Source organism: Podarcis tiliguerta (assembly GCF_965153285.1).
Source record: "Podarcis tiliguerta genome assembly, chromosome: 3".
NCBI lineage: Eukaryota > Metazoa > Chordata > Lepidosauria > Squamata > Lacertidae > Podarcis > Podarcis tiliguerta.
The window spans coordinates 117,660,599-117,684,858 of NC_139536.1; the positions used below are offsets into that span (position 1 = coordinate 117,660,599).

General features: G+C 43.8%; 1 protein-coding gene across 10 annotated transcripts in view; it reads left to right on the forward strand.

The window, feature by feature from the left end:
- Window positions 1–24,260, forward strand: part of RUNX2 (RUNX family transcription factor 2) — a 222,454-nt gene that overhangs the window by 83,290 nt on the left and 114,904 nt on the right. For all 10 annotated transcript variants that reach the window (XM_083435594.1, XM_083435591.1, XM_083435596.1 and 7 more), the window contains 2 exons: window positions 4,050–4,206; window positions 14,793–14,897. In XM_083435594.1, the coding sequence (XP_083291720.1) occupies window positions 4,050–4,206; window positions 14,793–14,897 (262 nt within the window). The remainder of the gene's footprint in view (window positions 1–4,049; window positions 4,207–14,792; window positions 14,898–24,260) is intronic.

Consider the following 24,260-nt stretch of genomic DNA (forward strand, 5'->3'; position numbering starts at 1 on the left):
CTTTCAAACACACTTCAAGTTTAGGAAGTGCTTGCCTTTGAACACATGCTTTGGCGTGATTTTCGTTATGCAGAGCTGAGCCTATGACACTTCCCCTCCACATTCTTGGCTTGCCTTTTCCTGTGTGTGTGTGTGTGTGTGTGTGTGTATGTGTAAGACACACACATAATACATGCACACATAAAGCTTTATAGGACCAAACCAGGACTTTGAATTGAGCCTGGAAACTGCAGTGAGGCCAGAATCTGTATAGCATGCACAGACCCTCTGGTCCCAGTCAATAACCTGGCTGCTGAATTCTGCACTCGCTGTAGTTTCCGACTTGTCTTCAGACGCAGCCCCATGTATAATGCATTGCAGTAATCTAACCTACAGGTTACCGGAGAACAGAAAGGAAGCTGGACTCTCCCTGTTGAGATGGGGTTGCAGCTGGGCCACCAGCCAAAGCTGATGCAAAGCAGTCTGTGCCACTGAGTCTCCTTGTGGCTCCGGTGACGGAAATGGATCCCAAAGTTCCCCAAGTTGTGCAGCTGCTCCTTTAAGGGGAGGGCAGCCCCTTCCAGAACATGGTCTAGGGCGTAGGAGATGGTGAATTTCCTTGCTTAAGGCTTCCTTCTGTTCATGCCAGCACTGGATGCATCTCTCAAATTTCCTGTAACAATATAAAATGATAAAAGAACAAGAAAAAACAGAAATAAGTTCCATAATATATGTTACAAAAACTTCTTCAATTTATTACATAAAAGCAAGGCAACAATTAAAATAATCTGGAAATAATTTTAATTACATAAAATAATCTGAACAATTACATAAACGTTCAAATGTGCACAATCGAGACCTGCGGCAGAACGTTGTGGTGTGGAAGACTCTCGTTCAGCCAGACCCTTTCCCAGGATGTGCCATTCCATCTACCCCATTTTTCAGCCCTCCCCCCAAGAATCAATTGGCATTCCCTGCCCACTGAGCAGGCTCAGATCCCATTAGCCTGTTTGGGGGGTCCCTCCTTAGGATTTCCCCTCCCAAATCTTTTTTGTAATGCAGCAGACCTATGTGTTTCCTCCGAGTCAGCAGGCTCCTCCTCCTTGTTCATAGATGCTGCCATTTGGAGCATTCTCCTCTGAAGTTCTGAAAGAGTTAAATGCTGATGATAACTCAACAAGCACACTGGGCCACAGTTAGGAAATTGCTGTCCTGGACTCCTTTGGGAGGAAGGCAATATATAAATTTAATAATTAAATTAATGCAGTCAGTTTGCTCCTGTTGCTGTTCTGGTACTGGGAGATAAGGCACGGCTTGCCTAAGCACTATGTGCAAAGCTAGGCTCCAAACAAACGACGATGTAACCAGGGGTTGCTCTTTGCTTCCTGCTTGTGGTTTGAATGGGGGAGACAAACCCTCCATGTAGCACTAAGCCAAGCCATGGCTTAGCTCCAGGTCGCACGACTGCAACTTTGTAGCTGTGCACTAGCACATGGTGGTTTGCAAGGTGACACCTTTAGCACACGTGCCCTGCAGGCTGCTTTGGCTTTAGAGTCAGAGTCATAGAACTGTAGAGTTGAAAGGGACCCTGAGGATCATCTAGTCCAACCCTCTGCAATGCAGGAATATGCAGCTGGTCCATACAGGGATCGAACCTGCAACCTTGGCGTTATCAGCACCATGGTCTAACCAACTGAGAAACACTGGACCTTGGTTGCACCCTTGCAACTTCATTCACCACTTAGATTCAGGCTGCCTGACTGTGATTATTTCTTATTTCAATAATGGGCACAATCCTTCTGGAACTTTCCTGCATACAAACTAAACAAATAAACATTCAGACTAATGACTGATTTGACATATTGGTTGATACAGGCGCACTGATTCCCTCTATGCCGAATGTGGATTTCTTTCATGTTAATTATTTTTTGCCTCAACTGAGTTGATTCTAGGATATTTAATATTGAATCCATTTATGCCAATGCGAGTTTTGCCTTGGAATCATGGATTCTCAGAGGTGTGTGGTGTGGCTAAAACACAGACACGGGCATGAATAAATTGAACTCAAAGCAGAATTGAAAACAAATTCACCTCCAGATACACTTATAGGTTAATATCCACTACTGGAGTCATCTGGGTTTTTGCTTCTCAGTGCAATGATATTGTAGTCTGCTTTTAATCAGCTACTAGGGATGGGGGAATCTGCATATTTCTAGAGTGTTAAAAAGTATTCATTGAAGATCAAAATTATTTAATCATGTGATAAGAGTATTGGACTTGTTGCATGCAGAGGAATGGTGGGAGGAACCAGCTTGGAAGAAGGCTAAGAGCCTGGGTGGTAGGATGTTGATGAGTGGTCAGAGGTGGAAGAGGGAGAAGATTGGGAGGAGGTGTTGGAAGCTGAAGAAGTAACGGGTTTAGTGAGCTGGGAGAGTCTGTGGCGGAGAAAAGTCCAGAATCAGAGGCTGAAGCAGGTGGGTGGGAGGAGGGAGGCCAAGAGGCAGAGAATAAAAGAGGCTTAATTTATAGGAACAGCAGGGTTAGGAGAGATGCCTTGGCCTTGAGTGCTGTGGGGGGGAAGCCCCTCATGAGATGACCATGTTGCAAGATTTGGACTCCACGTAAACTCAAGTGTAAATGAGTGAATAAATCATATTTCTTAAAGCTACAACAATCCCCACCACGTCATTTGAACCCATTAACTGGTCCTTGTCTCTTGAAGTCCTTGTCTCATGAGCACTGGAAATTAAAAGTGGCTCATTGTCTGAGTGCTAGCATTTCAAATATTTGAATATGGCTATTTCAATTGCCTCTTAATAATCTTTTCTCCAGACTGAAGATACCAAACTTCTTAAACTTTCCGCATAGGACTCATTTTCTAGGGCCCTCCCCACCTTGGTTGCCTTACTTTGGGCACATTCCAGTCTGTCAATGTCCTTTCTTAAACTGGACGCAGTGTTCTTGTTGAAGTCTGACCAAAGGAGAATGAAGTGGCATCCTCACTTTCTGCCATTTGTACACTGGGTCTCTGTTGATGCAGCTTAGAATTGCATTACACCTTTTTTGCTGCTGCATTGCACTGCTGGCTCATGTTTAGCTTGTGGTCTACTAAAAGCCCCAGATCTTTTTCACATGCACTGCTTTTGAGCCAGGAGTCACCCATTCTATTTTTGGATCTGAATCTTCCTGCCTAAATGCAGAGCTTTTCATTTATATCTGTTGAAATTCATTTTGCTCTGGCCCAATTCAAAATCATGTCAAAATCCTTTTGGGTCCTGTTTCTTCTTTCTTCCGATATATTTGCTATTCTGCGCATGGTGTCATCTGAAAATTTGATTAGCATCCGCTCCATTCCATCATCCAAATTATTTATAAAGATGCTTACCATTACCAGGTCTGGGACAGGTCTGTGGCACCTCACCTGTTACTTCTCTCCTGGTTGATGTGAACCGGTGGCTAACATACCTGGAATAGTTTGCCAACCAGCTAAGAATGCACTTATGAATGGTCCATATTTTACCAGCTTGTCATCAAGACTACCATTGTGGACCTTGCTGAAAGCCTTCCTGAAGCCTTCCTAGAGCATTTCCCTGAAGGCTAATAACTCTGTCAAAGGCAAGCAAACAGGTCGATCTGGCATGACATGCTGGTTCTTAGTGACCAGTCCCCCCCCCCCCCCATGAACATGGATGGACTGGTTAATTATCTGTTCTAGAACTTTTCCAGGTTGGTCCTGCTGCCGCCAAGGCAACTCTGTTGGCCCTCTTTCTGACCATCCATGCAGTGGAGGGATCTGTAATTGGGAGTGCAGGACGCATGTGGGCTTTCTCCACCTTGATGTGGATGCCAGATTCCACATGTTGAAGGGAGTCTACATGTATAGAGCTTGCTTCCCACTGTAGACATTGACCCTCAGCACAAGGAAGGGGGGGCTCACACACCACAGTGAGAGATAACGCTGGTATTTGTGATTACTCTTTGCACGATTTGCATGTCCCAATTCATCTCAAAATTCATAGGTGGGTTTGAGATTGAAGCCACATAACTCTATTGTGTCTTTATTGCCATAGGTGGTGGCTTTAGGAGAAGTCCCTGATGGCACAGTGGTCACAGTCATGGCTGGGAATGATGAAAATTATTCTGCAGAGCTGAGGAATGCGTCTGCCGTAATGAAGAATCAAGTGGCACGCTTTAATGACCTGAGATTCGTTGGCAGAAGCGGAAGAGGTACATCATTTTATTATTATGCATTTATTCTATCAACAAATAGAAAGCCCCAATTTGAAAATGTTTCCACACAAAAATACTGATTATTTTATAAACAAATCATGCTCAGCCTTTCATTTGTAAGATAAATGCTGGTTTGCAAAATTCTGTATTTATTCAGACTACGTTGCCATTCTAGGGTACAAAGCACACATGCCCCACCCAAACTACTTGCTTTTATGATATCTGAATTTTGGAAAGAAATATTTCAAAATAGTTCTAATTTTGTTGGTACCAACAAATGGGTGGTAGTACAGAAGCATGAAGGGACACGGGTGGCGCTGTGGGTTAAACCACAGAGCCTAGGACTTGCTGATCCGAAGGTCGGCGGTTCGAATCCCTGCGACGGGGTGAGCTCCCGTTGCTCGGTCCCAGCTCCTGCTAACCTAGCAGTTCGAAAGCACATCAAAGTGCAAGTAGATAAATAGGCAGCACTTCGACGGGAAGTAAACGGTGTTTCCGTGCGCTGCTCTGGTTCGCCAGAAGTGGCTTAGTCATGCTGGCCACATGACCCGAAAGCTGTACGCCGGCTCCCTCGGCCAATAAAGCAAGATGAGCGCCGCAACCCCAAAGTCGGTCACGACTGGACCTAATGGTCAGGGGTCCCTTTACCTTTACCTTTAAAGAAGCATGAAGGAATTTCTGCTGTGGAATAGAGGCAAATTAAGTTCACTTTAAAGTTAATGGTATTGAGAAAAAGAATATGTTTCATCTTAGCTGTGCAGCCAAGTCCTCAGCATATTTACCTGAGTTCTCTCTGAAGGAAGCATCAAAGGATTCTGAGATTCTAGTCTTTATAGTGAAGCAGCTGCCCAGGCTCTTGCAGGAAGCATTTTAATATGATGTTGACTAGTTTCAGGATTAGGTTGGATGTTTGTAAATGAAGCCCCCTAGTTAAAAAACAACAAGGCTTTAGCAATCCAAACCAAAATCCCCTTGAATTTTAATTTCACCTGTAAATAAGCCTGGGCCATTCCCACCCTTTCTTCTTTCTCTACAATATGTCTTCCAGCAGCAGTGATGGGGAGGCCTGCCCCAAAGCCTTGCCAGCAAAAGGTTCCCAGCATAAAGAGACTTGGGAAATACAATTTGCTGTGACTTTGAGCTCCTTTGCGAAAGGTCCAGAAGCACAGATAAACTACAATTCCCAGGGAACCTCCTGCTGGCAATGCTTTCATGCCTCATAAAGAGCCAGGTAACAGCTCTCCTCGCTGTGCGCTCTCTACTCCATTGCTAGTAATGGACGTTTTAGGCCAAAGGAAGGGAGGAGGGGCACCTATCAGAGAGGGAGAGCGCCTGCATGGAAAGCTGGACATGCTGATGGGGTGGCATCCTAAACAGCATCCTAAAGACAAAAATAGGGACACAATTGTTCCAGAGACATCACCTATCACCATGACATGATGCTGAAACCTCTAACGTCAGCAGCCACTGTGTATGAAACTGCAGGCTGTGTGCTGTGTGTTGTTGTATTGAAGAGTGTGCATTGTCTTGTATGTGTGCCTAAAAGCAAGATGCATCTCTCCCTTCTGAGAGATTTAATTGCTAGGGACCTGGGAAGGGGGCTGAACTTTGAATAGCAACTATACATATTAACAAAAAACCAAAAAACAAGGCAACTCCAAAAGCTAAAATTAGAGATAGTGATTTTCCAAGACCCGGAAATGGGGGATGTTCAGCTACAAAAGGACAGTTGAAGACAAGGGTGCCAACTTGAATAAAATATTGGGGAGGCCCAGGTAAGCCCTGCCCCACATAGTCGACCACAAGGTGTGCAGCACACACCCCATTTAAATGGCAATGTCCATCAACTTTGGGGGCTGCTTGACTCCTCAAATATTGTATGGGGGGGGGGGCAAAGCGTCCTTGGCCCCTAGGAGTTGACTCCTATGGTCAAAGAATGGAATGTCCCAAATTTTCTGAAATTTTAGGTCACCTCTCAGGAAAATGCATGCGTTTCCTCCAAGCCCATTCCAAACTGGGGTGGGGAGATTTTGCTTATCTCTAAAATTATGTTATTTTTATTTAGCATTGGGTCTGTCTGATCCAGTGCTTACTGAGACTGAAAAGCTATTGTAGGTTTCAATAAACTTTGGATCAGGTTCCATACATAGTACAGTTGCTAAATTAGTGAGAATCAAGTATTGTTTACTTTAGAATGGAAACGAATATGACTTTCTAGTTCCCAGAAGATTCAGCTCTGAAGTTTCCTCTGCCCTTTAAAGATCTCTCTGTAATATGAAATTTAGTCTCCAGTCGTAAAAACTTTTTATAGCAATAGAAAGACTGAAGAGAATTTCCACTGAAAATCCCTGTAACTGCTTCAAAATTGAAATTACTGACTAAATAGATGTTTGAAACAATGCTGATTTACATTTTTTAAAAATACAGAAATCCCCAAAGCAAAATGAGTTTGCTAGCTATATGAGGTTTAAGTAAGTCAAAATATATTAATTGGTTCAATATTTTGTCAGTTGTAGCACAAGCAACAACTTACGCCGCAATAAATCTTTGGCATCCTGATGTGATGCTAGCCGGGCAGAGCTGGATTGCTCCATCCCATTTCTCTCTCAGGCAGGAAAAACCGAAAAACCTTTTTCCAGACTTGGATTCTTGCTTGTTCTGCTGTTACCCAAGAAGTCTCAACATGGGAAAGAAGGGTTTGACAGCAGACTCGTTCTGATTTTTACTCTGGGAGATAGCACCATGTGGTATTCTTGTGCCTTCCTTAAAGCAGCAGTGAAGGATGATTTTTTAAAAAAGCAAATGAGCTTCATTTGCACCTCCCAAATTAATACACAGATCAGAACCATAGAATCATAGAATTATAGAACATATGTAGTATTCTTTGGATTGTGAATTCCTCCTAATTTTGTGATATAGTTCTTGGCTCAAAAGTATACCAAAATGCGTAAAGAATGAATATTTTAGGATAAACTATGTTTAGAAATACATTCATTGAGATGAAATAAGCATTAATTTTTTTAATACTTAGATAAGTGGAGAAGTCCACATATACTGCTGCTGCAATGGATTGGATCCGACTTGCAAATGAGTGCATGCAAAACTGACCCTTCCCTTCCCTCTAGCCAGGCAAGGCTGCTGCTTCAGCCCAGGGGTTGGGGTCCTTTGGCCACCTTGGCCCAGCACTCGCTCTGTGGTGCCCTATGGAACCACATTTAAAAACAAAACAAGTTGTGCAAAAATAGGAACCAGGCTTTTCTGAGGCATGTAATTAACATAAATGCAAATCTGTGAGAGGAGCCAGAATCACTGTTCTGACCAATCAGAGGGGTCATTGTTACTATCTTAACCATTTGTGAACCACCCTGAGACCTGAGGGTATAGGGCGGTATATAAATTCAATAAATATTGTTTTAAAAAATAAAAATGGTAAAAGTTATTTAGCAAGGGCTGTTCCCAGTGAATGGTTTTTATTTTAGGAATGTGGCCAATCATGTAATCTTTTAAATCTATTTCAATGCTATATAATAAAGAACACTTCTATTGCACAGATAATTTGATAAAAAATATTTTTCCCCTTTCTTATTTTAATGTATTGTTTTAAAATTCTGTTTTGTCTTTATGTTGGTTGATTGAGCTTGAAGGTTTTTTGGCATCTATTTCAAGATAGCCTGCAACAGAAGTACAGTAGTAACAGCACAAGACTGGTGCTGGAAAAGAACAGAAGTCTGATATAGCCCTTGTCTGCTCCAAAACTCATTTGAAACCTATGATATACATTTATTAAACAGTAGGAAATGAAGTGAGTATATAAAAAAAATCACAGTGAGTCTCCCTCACTCTTACCTCCCATGGATGAGAAGCTTTCTGTGATCAATGAGTAAAATTTACGAAAAGTGATAGTGTATTTTACAAACTCTCAACATATTTATTTAAGAAACTTCAAAGGATAACAAAGGGTATGTGCAAAGTTTTACTATATTGGCTTTCCAAGTTTTGGCTACTTTCCCAAATAGCAATTTTTATATTAAAAAAAGAAAGAAAGAAAGGGGGGGGGGGAGAGACAGACTTAACTGCTTGCAGACTTTTCACGCATGGAAGATGAAGAAAGCTTCTTTTGATGAAGTGTAATTATGTCCAAACAGAGCTGACCCCCTCCTCCTATATTTCTTATGATCTTAACGGAAGAAAGTAGGGTTTTTCCTTTGAAGCAGCCGGGATTTGGTGGAGGATCTGAAATGCTAGCTCCATTCTGCTGCCAGAGGCATGATGGAGAAATTGGTCCGGACTTGTCTCTCAGACACAGAGCAGAGAGCACGAAAGAAAAAGTTATCATTAATGATGGATTTTTATAGCACTGCTTAAAATAGAAGGAAGGGAAACAGTAGTAGTAAACAGGAGCTCATGTGCTATAAACATAGCAAGAATGTTCTGGGCTAAGTAGACGTTTCTATTTATTGGAGCAGGGCAGGTAACAATATGAAACACATGTATAATATGAAAATGAAAATAAGGCAAAATAAAACATGAGCTAGAACTTCACACGCAGTTGAAAACATTGCGCTGGCAACCAGGGATCAGACTAACTCGAAAGCTTTGCAACACTTCCAGAAAAGGACCAGGCACATGCAAGCACCCAAGGGTAGTGCGTTCTGCAGCCTTTGGGCAGCCCCAAAGACTCCCGTCCACAGACTCTTTCAGCTTCATTATCTAGTTAGGGAGGTCTGCCCAACTGTTCCCTGCTCCACCTTCGTGTTGCCACTACAGCTTTGTCTCAGCCGCTTGATGTGGCCCCCTGGATGCTGCAGTGGAGGCAAGGAGTGAAAGAAAGTGGGTAGGGATGGGGAGAGGCAGATTGCATGTGCCGCTCATCTTTTTACCAGGTGACTCAGTCCAGGAGCAGTGGTGAGTTGCAAATTGCCACTTCGATTGAATCATGCCTTATATGGAACGGTTTAAGGAGCTGGGTCTGTTTAGCCTGGAAAAGAGGAGACTGAGTGGGTATATGATCGGCCTCTTCAAATATCTGAAGGGCTGTCACATGGGAAAGGGAGCAAGCTTGTTTTCTCCTGCTCTGGAGGGTAGGACCCGAACCCATGGCTTCAAGTTACAAGAAAGTTCCTGACTAAACATCAGGAAGAACTTTCTGACAGGAAGAGCTGTTAGACAGTGGAAGAGTCTCCCTCGGGAGGTTGTGGACTCTCCTTCCTTGGATGTTTTTATGCAGAGGTTGGATTGCCACCTGTCAGGGATGCTTTAGCTGAGATTCTTGCATTGCAGAGGGTTGGACTAGATGGCCCTTGGGTCCCTTCCAACTCTATGATTCATTTCAAACGCTGCTGGCTGTAGTCAGGAAGGTCTATACAATGGTCTCCCAGCCTTACTGCCCACAGACACTTTACCTCCTAGGATGTTTTATAACACAGCAGGCCATTAATTAGAAGATATCCCAATATTGTTCAGAGTCAAGAAGGAGATCCTCCTTGATTTCCTGCAGAGCAGGGGTGGGGAAACTGTGGTCCTTCAGGTGTTGTGGGACGCCACCTCCTGGTCACCCCCAAAGAGCATGGCCAGTGGTCTGTGGTGTTGGCAGCGGGAATCCAAAGACAGCTGAGGGGTCATGGTCCCCCAGCTCTGCTGTATGGCATATAATATATGTTAGCTTTGTAGTAATTTCCTCCCCTCAGGAAACAGTAGCACTCTTAGAGGGGCAAGGAACCTTTAACAGAGAATTCTCAGCTTTATCAGCTTCAGTTTCCAGGAGTCTTTGTGGAGGGGGAATTGTGGCTCAGTGGATGTAATTACTTCCTTGTACTGCACTGGTAGAGAAGTGGTTAAGATTGGAGTGTTTACTGCTGCAACCAGCAAGACATTCTACCATCTTTGTAGAGTTACTGCCTGACTTGTGGACACACATATCGGTGCAAATACTTATGATTAAGATATTTGGTCTGTAAATTAATTGCAACAGCATCTGACTGCAGAATCTGCCCTGTGTGCTTGTAGGGTAGTTTCTCTTTTAAGCAGAGAGGTTCAGATGTGTTAATGACAAAGAATGCCCAGTATGGGGGTGCACTAAAGGAGTGGTGCCAGATGACTTCTGAGCCAGCGAGGTTCATAAAAAGAACACTAAAATTAGTAATTAGCTACCAGAAGTAAATTTCAAGGCCACAGAGGAACCAGTAAAAAGAATGTGGGAAGGAGCTGATGGGGACAGAATCTGGTCAGGATCTAGCAAAAGTCAGGCATTTTTAAAGTCACAGTGATTTTACTGTGAGAGATTTCAGCAAATGCTTTATGATGCAATCTAAGTCTACTCAGAGGTGAGTCCCATTGAAGTCAATGGTGCTTACTTCCAAGTAAGTGGGGCTAGGATTGTGCCTTTAGTGACTCCAATGGAACTAAAAAGTGGCTTTGGGCTGGATCATGACTTTTATCTTCTGCATGACTATAGATCCTCATAAAACACAGTGTTTTCTCTGATATAACGAGAAATACAGTTGGCAAATGTGTATACTAATATTTATTTTGATTATGTAGAATGTATCAAAACACACCGAGCATCTTAATATTTTATATTTAAGCCTTTGCTAGAGGTATTTTTGCATTTTAGACCCATCACATCTCTTTTTTAAACCCCCACACTCTTTCATTTATGTGAGCAAAGCCTGGTTCCTGAATTCCAAGCCAAATTTATTAGCAGTCTTTTAAAAAAAGATGTCCAGCTAAAGTATATTCCCACTTTTCTTTACTTGTCTTTTGAGTACAATATCAGAATAAGAAGATCAACATTTAAGATGGTGCAGGGAGCTTTCAGTTACACTAGGATACAGAGAATGCAGCATTGTTTTTAAAATGTTTTGGGCAGGATCAGTCCCCTCAACCCCCACCCCAGTTATACGAACGCCTGTCTTTTTCCAAGCCTTGTACAGCAATTTTTGACAAAAATATTGTTTGTTTTAAATCAGTTTTGGCTAGCCAGGATCGAAAAAGTGGTTGGAACCAGGTGATGGGAGCTTCCCTTTTCTCTTCTTGGGCATAAGGAGGCCTAGGTGGAGGCAGCACACGCAAGGAAAGAATTTTAAAATGGCATCCTTGATTCTCCTGTAAAAAAATAGGGGGGTGGGGGATAATGGCGGGGCTGGTGGCAAGGAAAAGAACTTGGCAGGAGAGGCTGGTCTGGCAGCTTAGTTTACTGGTAAATAGAGGAAACCCCTCTCCTAAAAATCCGCTGGCATCCTGATTTAGTGGTAGCAATGAACCTACCTCTGGACAGCAGGGGTTGTTCTTACTAGCCAGGATCAAAGACTTGCTTGCCTCTGGCGTGTGGAAGAGTGGTGTTGTTGGAAGATGAAAATTTAAAATAAGGAATTAAATAAAACACCAGAAATAACATCAATCACAAACCAGTGGTCAACAATAAGGTTAGCCATGCCCAAAGGCTGATCTGATGAAAAACGGAATAGTTAAGATTAAAACAATAATTGTTTCTCCTCCAGCTTCATACTTCTCAGAGGATGTCACTTAGTGATAGGTTACTTCTGCGTAAGTGTTCCATTTCTGTAATGGGCGAAATAAACATTATTTGTGTTCTAAATCACAGATTTCCTGAAAATGCTGTGTCCTAGTACTGGGATAGAAATATTTCATTCCCTTGAAAGATTTACAGTCATATTCATTCTCTCTCTCCTCTCTATGTATATATGTCCAAGATGTTCTGAAGCACATGTCTGTTAACGAATGCTGTAGGTCTGAAGCAAGTTTAGAGAGGTGGATTGTAGAGGAAAGCTTGCTTACTAGAGTTGACAGCAACAGACCTGTTCTGTTTTATTTACGTACCCTAATACGAAATGAACACACAGACACACATCTGCGCGCTTGCTTTGTATTAGACGTTGAAAAGACTCTATTAAGTTTTGTGCTGCTACATATTGTTTAAGAGTTGGGTTTTGATTTAATACTGACAAGGCAGAGACAAGGCAGAATGGGAGGGGGGAGGAAAAGAGTGAGCGTTTAAAGAGAAAAAGACCTTTTTAAGATTCTGGTAAAAAGAGTCAAGCCTAAATGAGCCATAGGCATGAGATTGCTGACGGCTTTATTGAGTCACTGTTGCACGCCCACCTTTTCCTGTCTTGAAACAGTTTGCAGTTTTGACTATCTGAAATGATTAACAGTTGCATATCTAAGTGATTAGAGCAGTGACTCTGCAGAACAGACAGAGACCACAGTCTTGCATGACTGAAGGTGCATTCAGATCCCGTCCCCTTTTCTTTCTCCCTTTCTATATAGTTTTGTCTTTTTAACAGTTGCAAGGTTGCACTGCATTGCATGCTACCTTGCAGTTGTGAAATAGATCACATTTTATACATGCAAAGCAACTTCACACTGGATAGGTATTTAGGAAAGAAAGAAAGAAAGAAAGAAAGAAAGAAAGAAAGAAAGAAAGAAGAGTTCTAGAGATTGTTCCAGTAATGATGATATCATATTATGACTACAGGCATATTAAAAGCAGGAGACACTAGCTCCCTGTTTGATGGCTCCCGGGAGCAATATTTATTCTTTTCATATATTGTAATGGACAAATTAAATAATGAAACAATGTGATGTAAAATAACATAAAATTCATTTCAGCTGCACAGTGCAGTGAACAGTAATTCTACTCAAGAGTTTTACACTGGTGTAAATGCTTGCGTGGAACTTGGCATTCTGCTCAGAGTAAGTTATTGCAGTTCAATCAGCGCTGGCCCTGACCTTACTACACTGAATCACATGCCTTGTTCCCCGTTCAGAAAGACGTAAGGCAGGACTTGTGGGAATAAATATGGTAATGTTTAGTGTTCCTCAGCCCCTCTGCATAAGAACCCCAAGCAATGCTTGTTCCTCTTAAAAGCAGAGCCACTGGTGAAAAGAGAGCCTTGGCTGCCCAACTGTTGAGCAGCTTCCTTGCCTGCAGCCCCCTCCCGCCTGCTTGCTGTCTGCTTGCTCGATCCCCACACTTGGATTGAATTATAGAAATGAGGAGGGGCTGCCTTTGGTGTTCCTGGAGTCTGTCAACTACCTTCCATACTGAGAAAAAGGCTCCTTCTTGCCTTGTGGTTTGCAATTTTAGTGCCATGATCAGGCAGCACCAAACATCATATGGCACCTTTCTGCTTCATTAGGAGACATCTCTTTTCTATTTCTTTCCCACTGGGGTTTCCCCCATGGAGCTCCTCTTCCTGGTCTTGTTCAGGCTGGGACAAACCTTTTCTCTATTGTTAGCTTCTTGGGGCAGGGGCCCGCTAGTTGCTGATGTTATTTTGCAGAACAGCGTGGAACGCACCTTGTATAGCATGCTCTGTGTAAAAGAAATATTGTTTGCCCCATTTCTGAAGTGTTCCTGTTTATACTCCTGGCTTATCTTTGTCAGCAGTTCGACCTAGCAGTTCGAAAGTACTCCCGGGTGCAAGTAGATAAATAGGGACCGCTTACTAGCGGGAAGGTAAACGGTGTTTCCATGTGCGGCTCTGGCTCGCCAGAGCAGCGATGTCACGTTGGCCACGTGACCCGGAAGTGTCTCCGGACAGCGCTGGCCCCGGCCTCTTGAGTGAGATGGGCGCACAACCCTAGAGTCTGTCAAGACTTGCCTGTATGGGCAGGGGTACCTTTACCTTTATCTTTGTCAGAGGCCCTGTTACGTGAGCAAAAACATTCCTGGGAAACACCCAGAAGACTCTAGTTTCAGCAGTCCTCTCCTCTGGGAGTATGAGGGCTAGCATGTCCTCCAAAATTCCTTGGATGAAAATAGGGACGTCCTAAGGAAAAGCGGGACAGCTTCTGTAAATCTGGGACTGTCCCTGGAAAATAGGGACACTTGGAGGGTCTGGGGTAGTGCTCGCCTACCATGGGTACCATAGTTGGCAGAGCCGCTGCTGGACTGGTAGTTGACTTCTTAGACTCATCCCTGGCGTGTGTCTCAGAGGAGACCCAAACCTGCCTTTCTCTGCTCAGCTCCTCTTATGCTAGTTGTGTATTATGTTGCTGAATGTTGCTGTCTGGACATTACTGCCTGAAAGCAGTAATGGGCATAAAGCCTGCTGACTGACATTCACTGCAAAAAAGAAGAAGAAGCCTGTAATAATTTCTCCACTATTATTTCACCATCTGATATTTCAATTAAAAAAATGAGTTCCAAACGTTAGAGTGAAACCACAGCAGCATAATGTTTCCTTGTTCCACTGGGGCTTCGTGTTTGATGATAATTGGGTTCAGTAGCAGCCAGCTTGATGGGACAGAGGCACCTCCTTGACCTCCTGGCAAGAGCATCACTGCTGCTTAGGGGGAGGCAGAGGGGCAAGGTGGTGCAGCTGCATGAAAAGGAGTGCACAACTGGCTTCGCTGGTGCTTTCCCACTGCCTCAACCACAGTACTCCTAGCACCGCTGTGGGACCCACCTGCCAGAAGGCCAGGTAAGTGGCTCAATCCCACCAGGCCATCTTCTGCTGATTGGGATTCTGAGTGCTGTAGATGGTTTCTCAAGCAACCATATTTTTATACTCATTCTTTTCCTTTCCCCTTCCCCTTGTTTTCACTGTTCCTTACAGGGAAGAGTTTTACCTTGACGATAACAGTCCTCACAAATCCCCCCCAAGTGGCTACGTACCACAGAGCTATCAAGGTGACAGTGGATGGACCCAGAGAACCAAGGAGTAAGTACACTGTTCTCTGCTTGTGATCTGGAGTCTGGTGCTCTTCGTTTGTGGAAGTAAATGGCTGCCATCACCTTCAGTGTATGATACTATTTCTTCATCTCCTATTCCAAGCCCGGTTCTCTCTCTTGTGGAGACCTCGCTGTGATTTAGGCGAATTGTTCCAAGTTTAGAGCACAGGTGGCCATTCCAGTAATGGGACTTCAGAGGACTTCATTGGAAGCTCATGGTGCTCAGACTGAATTCTTGCATCATCCAAGCAATGTGTTTTCCTCCTGGAATTCAGGCTGTGTCCTCACTAGTTTGCTGTTTGGGTGAAGTGACATCCACATGGTTCTGGCCAATTTTATCCATGCCCACTTTCCCTTTGTTAGGGGTTTTCCTAACTTGGTTAAAATTTGCCCATACTGTGTGGACACTGCTTTGCAAAATGCTGAGGGGTGTGTGTGTGTGTGTGTGTACTAGGTTCCCATAGTCTGTTGTAAGGCAAGTGAAGAGGGTATTCAATAAACAGTCCAATATTTTGAGAACCCAAGACTTCAGTTGCCTGAGCCCTTTTGTGATAATGTCCCTGTGGCCTAGGCAACCTAAGGCCCAGGGGCCGGATGCGGCCCAATCGCCTTCTCTATCCGGCCCGCAGACAGTCTGAGAATCAGCATGTTTTTACATGAGTAGAATGTGTCCTTTTATTTAAAACACATCTCTGGGTTATTTGTGGGGCATAGGAATTCAGTCATCCCCTCCCCCAAAAAATATAGTCTGGCCCCCCACATGATCTGAGGGATGGTGGACCGGCCCCCGGCTGAAAAAGGTTGCTGACCCCTGGCCTAGAAGGACTGGCCCTGAAGGTCAGGCAGATCTCACCCCCTGCTTAATTCAGTGAGACCAGGAAGCAAGGGCTTTTACTTTGCATCTCATTAATGAGGTGTGAATTGTTCGAGATTAAGTCTTTATAGGGTTGTGTTAAATGTAATTGTAATTACTTAGATGCACCTTCAGGTGCCATTTTCCAGAACATGAGCAAATATGCTCACTGTTTTGTAAAGGAAAAAGCATTCAGATATGTGGAACGTGGCACGAACATCGTTGTATGCTTCTGAATACATTTCCCCCTATTACAGGCAATTATTTTTACTCTTCTACTACTTAATTATGTCATGTATAATTAGATTTTCTTAGTACAGAATCCAGCTTTAACAATGGAATCATGATAGAGCCCTTGGGAATAAAGAACATGGCAATATACTGTAATAGGACTGAACTAGCAACCTTTAATTGATGCTTAGGAATTGTCTGCACTCAGATGATCTTTCCTGGCTTTATACAGCTGAGGTTTATGACACCAAGAATGAGTGTTGGGAACCAAGTACTCCTAATTTGCTCCCCACCACAACTGCCTGCTGTCATGAGCGGACTTTGTCAGAGTGTATTAAGCCAGAGTCTCCCGTTACATCTGAATTTGGGAATGATAGCTTAATCCCAGCTGAAGAAAGAAAACAATGAGGTGGACTGCTATGTGTAAAATGAAGAAGTCATTTGTGATGTGACCAGCCCTGGTTCAGCTGCCAAAGAATGAGACAGTGGGAATGAGGAACAGGATCCTTCAGGCATCCAGGTGAATCTCAGTTAACTAACCAGAATGAGAAGCCAGGCTTATTATTCTGGTTGCTAACTGTCATTAAGGCAGACTTCCTTGGTTCAGATAAAATTAGGAGCTCTGGTTTAACATAACCTGGGACTGAAGTTCCAAGCCAATGCAGAAAGGGAAGGGGGGTCTGCTGTGGAGCAGGGCAAGGCAAGGATGTTTGGCCCTAATATTTGTCCTGGTCTGGAATTATGGAAGGATACTAACAGTTAACCGTATTAAGAAATTAATGATTATTTGAAGAGTACCGTAATCACATTAATATCAGATAAATGCTTCTGATAGAAGCATCTTAGTCATTTATTTGCATTTGATGAGTAATTGCTGATGAAACCTTGACAGGAGTGCAAATTCAGTTGTTTCAGTGTTACACCAACTGCCGCCTTCTTCATGTTTCCCTCTGATTAACAATGGAGAAATATTGGGGGTCTCTTCTGTTCTTGAACTATATGGAATTTGCCTGCGCATGTTGAAGACTGTTTTCACCTTGTATCAGAGAAGCTTCCTGTCTTTTTCATTCATCTCATTCAGTTCATTCAGTGCTCTGATGGTGTTTCCTGCTTGGCAGGGGGTTGGACTCGATGGCCCTTGTGGTCTCTTCCAACTCTATGATTCTATGATTCTATCTTTGCTAAATTTGCTGTTATTGAAAAAGGCCCTTTTCTCATTTGCAACTGCTAGCACTTAGTGAGTTTGAAAGCATTTTGTCCTTTGTGAAACACTGACAAGTTTCTACATCTGGATTTAATTTGGTTCTTCCCGTTTGGAAGTCTGCAACACTGTGCCGATATACCTTTGAAACAGGAAATTTCCAAACAGGCAGACAATATTTAAGCGCAGCAAAAGGAACAGATTTGTGCCTAAATTTGCCCATCAGCACAACATATGAATGCTTAGCAAGCGGCAAACATTTCAGTAGCAAGTACATTCATGTATGAAATTTTGCTAGTGCACGTAGGTCCCATTATCCAAGCACTTGTAGGAAAATTCACTTATCCAGACACAAGGAATTAGTACCCAAGTCTCGCTATACACACCACAGATTCAGATATCCAAACAGCTGGATCTGTGTGTAAACAAATACGCAGGCTTAAACATACCTTACTTTTTGTGTTCTATTGGTTTGAGGTTGCCAGAAACCAGGGGGTGGGAAGGAGGTGAGATAAGACAATTAAGATAACATTTTCCCTTCCTTGTTAGCCTTTTGCAGGGTTGCAGAGGGTTTCCCTGGGTTTCGCTTTTGTCTGCCATTTGGAGGTCAGAATTCTGTGGTCGAGAACACGATAGAAATATTCTCATAGGAATCAATGGAAATAATTTAATTAATATGCAAACGCTTAACAAACGATTTTCAGGATTAGAATGAAAATAAAACATGGCTGCCATATGGGAGCATGGGGACACACAAAGAGAATTCAGTCATGGTCAAGCTTTTGCCATAACTGAATTACTGCACGTGAATACAGGCTCTGGCAGACTGAGCAGATGAGACCAATAAAGCAGTTTCTGCACATGCCGTAGACGGAAGTGAGGGGCAAATGGGGGTTGTCAGTCAGGGAATGTGACCCATGCAGGAGAAGGGAAACTCTGGTCCTAAACCTCTGCTGCCTTGCAGGATGTCTTGGGGAGAAGAAGAGGCTAAGGAGTAAACCCTTCACAAATCTGCAGTACAGTCCCTAAGGCAGTTGCATGGTGCCTTGCACACCTCTTTCCAGCAACTCCGGCAGTCAAGCTGGAACCAACTGTATTGCTCTGTTTTCCTGTGGACAACGTCAGTGAGTCAGAGAGGGGGATTTTATCATCTGGGCAGCCCAGGACCTCCAGACACACTGCCCAGGCTTGTGCCCCAGGAGAGGTCACTTTGGTGCTGCTAATGCAGCGGTTTTGCTTCACCACTGGAGATGCACTCCATTGTCTCTCAAGACAGATGGATGCCAACAACATCAAAATGCCTAAGACACTTTGCAAAGTTTGCCTTGGGGGAGGGAGGGATTCTTTAACATCCACTCACACTGATTGTTCGGTGCTATTTGGAAAAGAATAACTTCTAAAGACTACTTGGTCTCAGATGAACCTGCCATAGGAAAGATGCATCCTGGTTGCTAGGGGAAAAGGGAGACGCCAAGGACTAGAAAATAACAGAGAAGTGGTGAAAGGGCACTAAATGGAAGGTGGGAAACACCAGCTCTTTAGGACCTCAAGTATTCCTATTGGCTACAAAGATTGACAGGCAGCAACAGCAGCCAGACTAGCCTATTTCACATAAATTGCTTAGAAGGGACCTTGCACATTTTCCTGAATAACTTTCTTTCTAGGAGGGCTAGCTCAGACCCTGGGGACCCGGTTCAGGTGCGCCAGTAAAGGCTTCCACAGGTGTCACGGTGCCCTCAGGTGCAAAGTTAGTGAACCTTGATCTACAGCTATTGGTGAAACACAATGTGACTTTATGGAAGACAGCTTCCTGTTTATGGTATTATTTGCTCTGAGTGATGGCTGCTCTCAAAATGTTCCCCTGTGATGTGGTGGTGATTCTGCAGAACTGTTTTCCTCAGACAGCAGGGCTGTCTTATCAGTGAGAAGGGGAAGCAGTCCTGGGCATTAACGGATCTTCCTTTCCCATGACAACATATAGCAGACATTAGCATGGTACTATTGTGTTGTTTCGTTTTAAGCTGTGGGAATGCTTGTGGCAAAGAACAATTACTTTAAACTATAAATAAATAAAATGAATGGAAGATGTGGACAAAATCAACACTAAATGGAAGGGCCTAACCTGTGGCCCTCCAGATGTTGATGAGCTACACCTCCCATAATCCCTGACCCAAATTGGGCCATGGTGGCTGTGGCTGATGAGAACTGAGGTTCTTCTTGTTCAGAAGATAAAAAGCTGGTTTAAACATTGCTAAATGGCAGAGGCAGAGGGATATGGGTTCTCCAGGTAGGAGGGTGTTTCCCTTTTGTCATGGGTGTAGCCAGGATTTTTGTTGAGGGGCCGGCTTTTGTTAGGAGAAGGCAGAACCTCAGATTTGTATTGATTTGTACTGATTTGGGGGCCCATGCCTTTTGCCCATCATTTTTGGATTTTTAAACTGAAAAAGAGGCAGGGCAGGTTAGTAAGTTCAGCGTTTTGATGGGGCATTGCAATTTTTGGAGTGGCTTGTACAGGGCTGGGAGGATTGACACTGAATGTTGTGAAGTTTCTGGGGCGGAGGAAATGGTTGAGCATGTTCTGTGGGCTTGTTTATGGTACTCAGGCCCTTCACTGCACATGGGTTCGAGTCCCACTTTGGGCAGCAGATTCCTGCATTGCAGGGGGTTGGACCAGATGATCCTTGTGGTCCCTTCCTATGGCACAATTCTATGAGTCAAGGATTTGTCTGTGGGGCCTGCCCTCCAGGATAACACTCTCTGGGTGTTGGAGAGTGGATGACAGTTTGTGAAGACTACTGGGCTCTATGAATTGTTGTGAGTGAAATGTGATTGTACTTTTGCTAGTAGGTGGTGGTAAGAGAGCCTTCCCTTGGTCTTGATCCAAGTCCAGAATAAGTGGCGGCGGTAGCACATTTGTCAAGTTAAGCAGTGTCTAGTTTGGTTTCAAATTGGATGGGGGACCGTGTGTTGAGGCACTTGCATTGCAGGGGTTGGACAAGATGGCCCTTGGGGTCCCTTCGAACTCTCCAATTCTATGGTTTTATGGTTCTACATGTGGGTATCCTGACTAGTATTAGCTGCTTTAGGATGGGGCCAAAATGCTTAAAGTACGCTCCCGATGAGTGTAAAGGAATCACTCCAAGGTAAATGAATACAATACAATACTTAGAATACAATATGGGAACAGGGCTATGACTACTTAGCTCAGTGAATTGTCAATATTGTTTTCTTTATATTATGATTAAACCAACCAAGGACATTCTTTAATTTGATTAACTTACTGTCAGGGAACTGCCATCGGCTCAGAGGTGAGAAGGGGAAGGGCAGCTGGATTACAGAGAGCCTCCAAAGATCGTGGGAAGCAGCACTTCCTCAGCGGAGGAGGGAAGCCCCAGGGGGGGGCCCTGTGGGGAAGGGATGCAGGGCTCGGAGGATGCAAGGAAGAGCCAAGGCACCGTGCCTGAGCAAAGCGGGGAGGAGGGAGGCCCCCCTTTACCCAAGCCTGCCCTGCGCAGTAGGTTTTCGCGCAGAGAGGGGAGGCGTCGGGTGGGGGTCAAGAGACTAAGGAGAGTTTAAGGACCGCCCACTCTCAGATTCTGCTAGTGACTGAGCAAGACTTGGAATAGAGGCGTTCTGCATAGTAAATGTTTTTGCACCAATAATAAAGTGGATCTTGCCTGTCTGCTCTCGAGCAACCACCCCAATAGGCATAACACTTAGGGCATTTCAGAAATGCCCTGTTCTTGCCACTCTCAGTAATCAAAGCAGAAATTTTGGATCCTCAGTGAAAATGATTTTTTAAAATGGCATTAAAAATCAAGTAGTCAAAACTACTTGATTAGGTTAGTTTATTATAATTTCTAGATTTGTTCAAAAAATAAAGCCAGTAGAAGCTGGTATGGCTAGAAAGATCTCACCAAATTTTGTCTTTGTGTCTCAATAATTGTTTGGTTTGATTGAGCTGGTATAGACAAATTTTTAGGGCTCCACCTTGAGATTATAATAGTATATAGGAATTTGAATAGGGGTTCAGTGTGCCCTAATATTTTAGGAAAAATTACAGCAACAGTTCTGAGGTACCATTAGTCTTGGTGGAGGATGTCTTGAAATTGTGGTTTCCATTTCACTACCTGTGAGCATTTGTACAAAAAGGTGGGCAAATGCAGCTTTCCACAAAATGTTTTTACCTCCTGCAAATTACCTACCTGTGTGCAGAAGTGTGTTAAAATTTCATTTCCTCCTGAGAATTCCAGGACCAATTTAGATTAGTAAATCAGCAATTAGTTACTGCAGTAAATTAGTGCAGCTGGCACTGGCGTAGCACAAAGAAGGTGAGGCACCTGAGGGGAATCTGTGGGGCCTCTCCAGTGAGGAGTTCTGATAATACTTGTATATTTTTTTCTTAGTAAGTTGATACATCAACAGACAGTTCCCTTTTCTGCTGGGACCTGTATTTATTTCACTAGGACGTCTGAAGCACGTTGCCATGTTCCTCATTCTCGCTCTCCCTTTCTCTGGCAATTGAACCAGAGCCTGTCACATCACAAACAACTTCTTAATATACACATCTGGCATTGGCAGTTGGACCAACTTCATAAGAGCACATGATCATCATTCATTACAAGATTAAAAAATACCCCATGGCATCATTGATGTTTTTAAACTTTGATCTTTTGCCGCTGTGATTCATCTCGGTTATAAAACTCCTCTTTAAAGGAACACAGACGATGACTTATTAGAACCTTCATCGTAAGTAACATAAACATAACATTGTGTGCATCTTTACAGAATGTGAGTTACTTGGGCTGCCAGCTTATCATTTTAAGACATGACATCATGCTGGAGATCTTGGATTTGTAAGGCTTCCTTATAGGAAAGGCACTTTGACCTTCTCTTGGCAAGCAGAGCTGACAGAACAAATGCTGCAGGATTTTCATTGGTAAATTGGAGCTGCAGTCCTTGTCCTGGATGCTCATGGATGGATTAGCTAAGCTTCACCTTGCTTGAAGTTTTGACTACTTGATTTAAAAAATTCGATCTTTATAAATTGCCATTTCACACCTTTTATCTGTATATTTACCAATGTGGGATTAGGGCCATTTGAACCATCACACACACACATGTTATGTGAACACTTAAAATGTAATGCGTTAATGCAGCAAAAATGTACCATCACTTACATTCATAGAGCTCTGATTAACCGACAGCCCCCATTTGAGCCTTTATTTGGTGGTACAGGAGTATCTTCCCCACCTTTTTTCTATCACTGGAATCATCCCAAAGATTTCTTCCTGCTTTCTGGGGAGGAGGTTGGTTGTTTTATTATCATTCTGGAGTGGACAGCAACATCCTGGGAAATGTGGAAAAGGTGCTACCCAGTAGTCTAATCAGCAAACCATTCATAAGTGGGCACATGGCTCTGGCTCTCACTTTTAGCTGAGTGAGATTGTCTTCCATGAACACAGCCTTAACAGTTCTGGATCCACACATCCTTCCACAGTGGGGACATAGGTTTCTGGGTGGGAGTTGATCACGGTGAGAGTTTGCCAAGCATGTCTTTCTCTTAGCACGTTTCTCCTTTTCGTCCTGAGTTCGTGCTTCTTCAAAGTCCACAAAACCTTTGGCAAAGGCTCTTCTCCAGTTGGAGCACTCGCAGGCCAGTGTTTCCCAGTTATCAGTGCTTATACTACATTTTTAAAAGATTTGCCTTGAGTGCATCTTTAAGCCTCTTTTGTTGTCCACCAGTATTTCACTTTCCATTCTTAAGCTGGGAATAGGATCATGGCAATGAAGATAATGAATAGAGTTGGGGTGATAACACAACCCTGTTTAACACCTGATCCCACTATGAATGGTTCACTTTGAGAGCCATTGTTATCCACGATTGTTGCCGTCATATTATAATGGAGGAGCCAAAGGGTGTTCACAAATTTATCTGGGCAGCCGATTTTCAGAAGAACAGTCCACAGGGCAAGGCAATTTACAGTGTTGAAGGCCTTAGGTCAATAAACACCATATACAGGGGTTGGTTTTGCTCGCTGCATTTTTCTTGAAGCTGTTGAGCAGGGTGGCAAGGGGGCCAGCTGGATGTGAAATCCTGTGGGCAAGGCTGGCACATGTGCAGTCTCTTTCTTCCACCTCCACACCGTCACTGTAGGGAAAGCAGTTCAGTTCACCCCAAACTCACACCCAGGTAACAGTTCTGCTGACAGCTCAAAACAAAGTGCCCTCAAGCAGCGTCTCAGAATTTCATTGCAGATGCTGTGAGAATTGGAGCAGAGGTGTTCACACAAGCACCTGTTGAGAGAGGAATTAAGCCCAGTACAACTGGCTGTGAGTAGCCCGTGCCTCCCTTGATTCTGTTTGAACCCTTCTGATCAGCAGCCAGCTCTTCCTGTCCCTCCCCAAGGGCCAAAAAACTTGGTGAAGGAGAGGTTAGAGGCATCAGGGGGCAGCCAGGCAGAGCGTCCTTTCCTTCAAGGACTGGGACTTGGATTCCCTCTCACAGAATCACTGACAGGGAACCAGTGTTCTGCCTCTCTGCTGAGGAGATTCTGAGACACACAGCCCCAGTCTTTGGTGGGGAAACACATTATGCTGGTCACCTTCCCCAATGGGGGTTTGGGGCACTGGGAGGTGGGCGGAAGCCTTATTAGATGTTCCAGTCAGACACAACAATTCCCCACCACCACCAAGCAAATGAGTGGGGGTTGCCCTTTCCTAGTTCCAGCTGCTTTGGGTTGGGTATTTAGTGTCCCCCCCCCAAAAAAAATGAGGTATACAGTCAAGGGTATGAGCAGACACTCCCCATTTACGAGTGCTTATGAAGAGCAAGCAGGATGCCCCAAACTGCGTAATGATTGAGATTATTCAGATTCTTTGCTGTGGTGCCATTGTAGCGGTTTTGAGGAAGTTCCTTCTCTCCGTGCTGCCCTGTCTCCTTCATGGTTTCCTCCAAACTGCAGGGAGGGGCGCTGCCTGGTGGCTTGTGGAATGTGCTTATGAATACACAAGCTTTAAACCTCTTCTTTAATTTTTTTTATGCTTGCCTGTCAGGAACTGGGCTG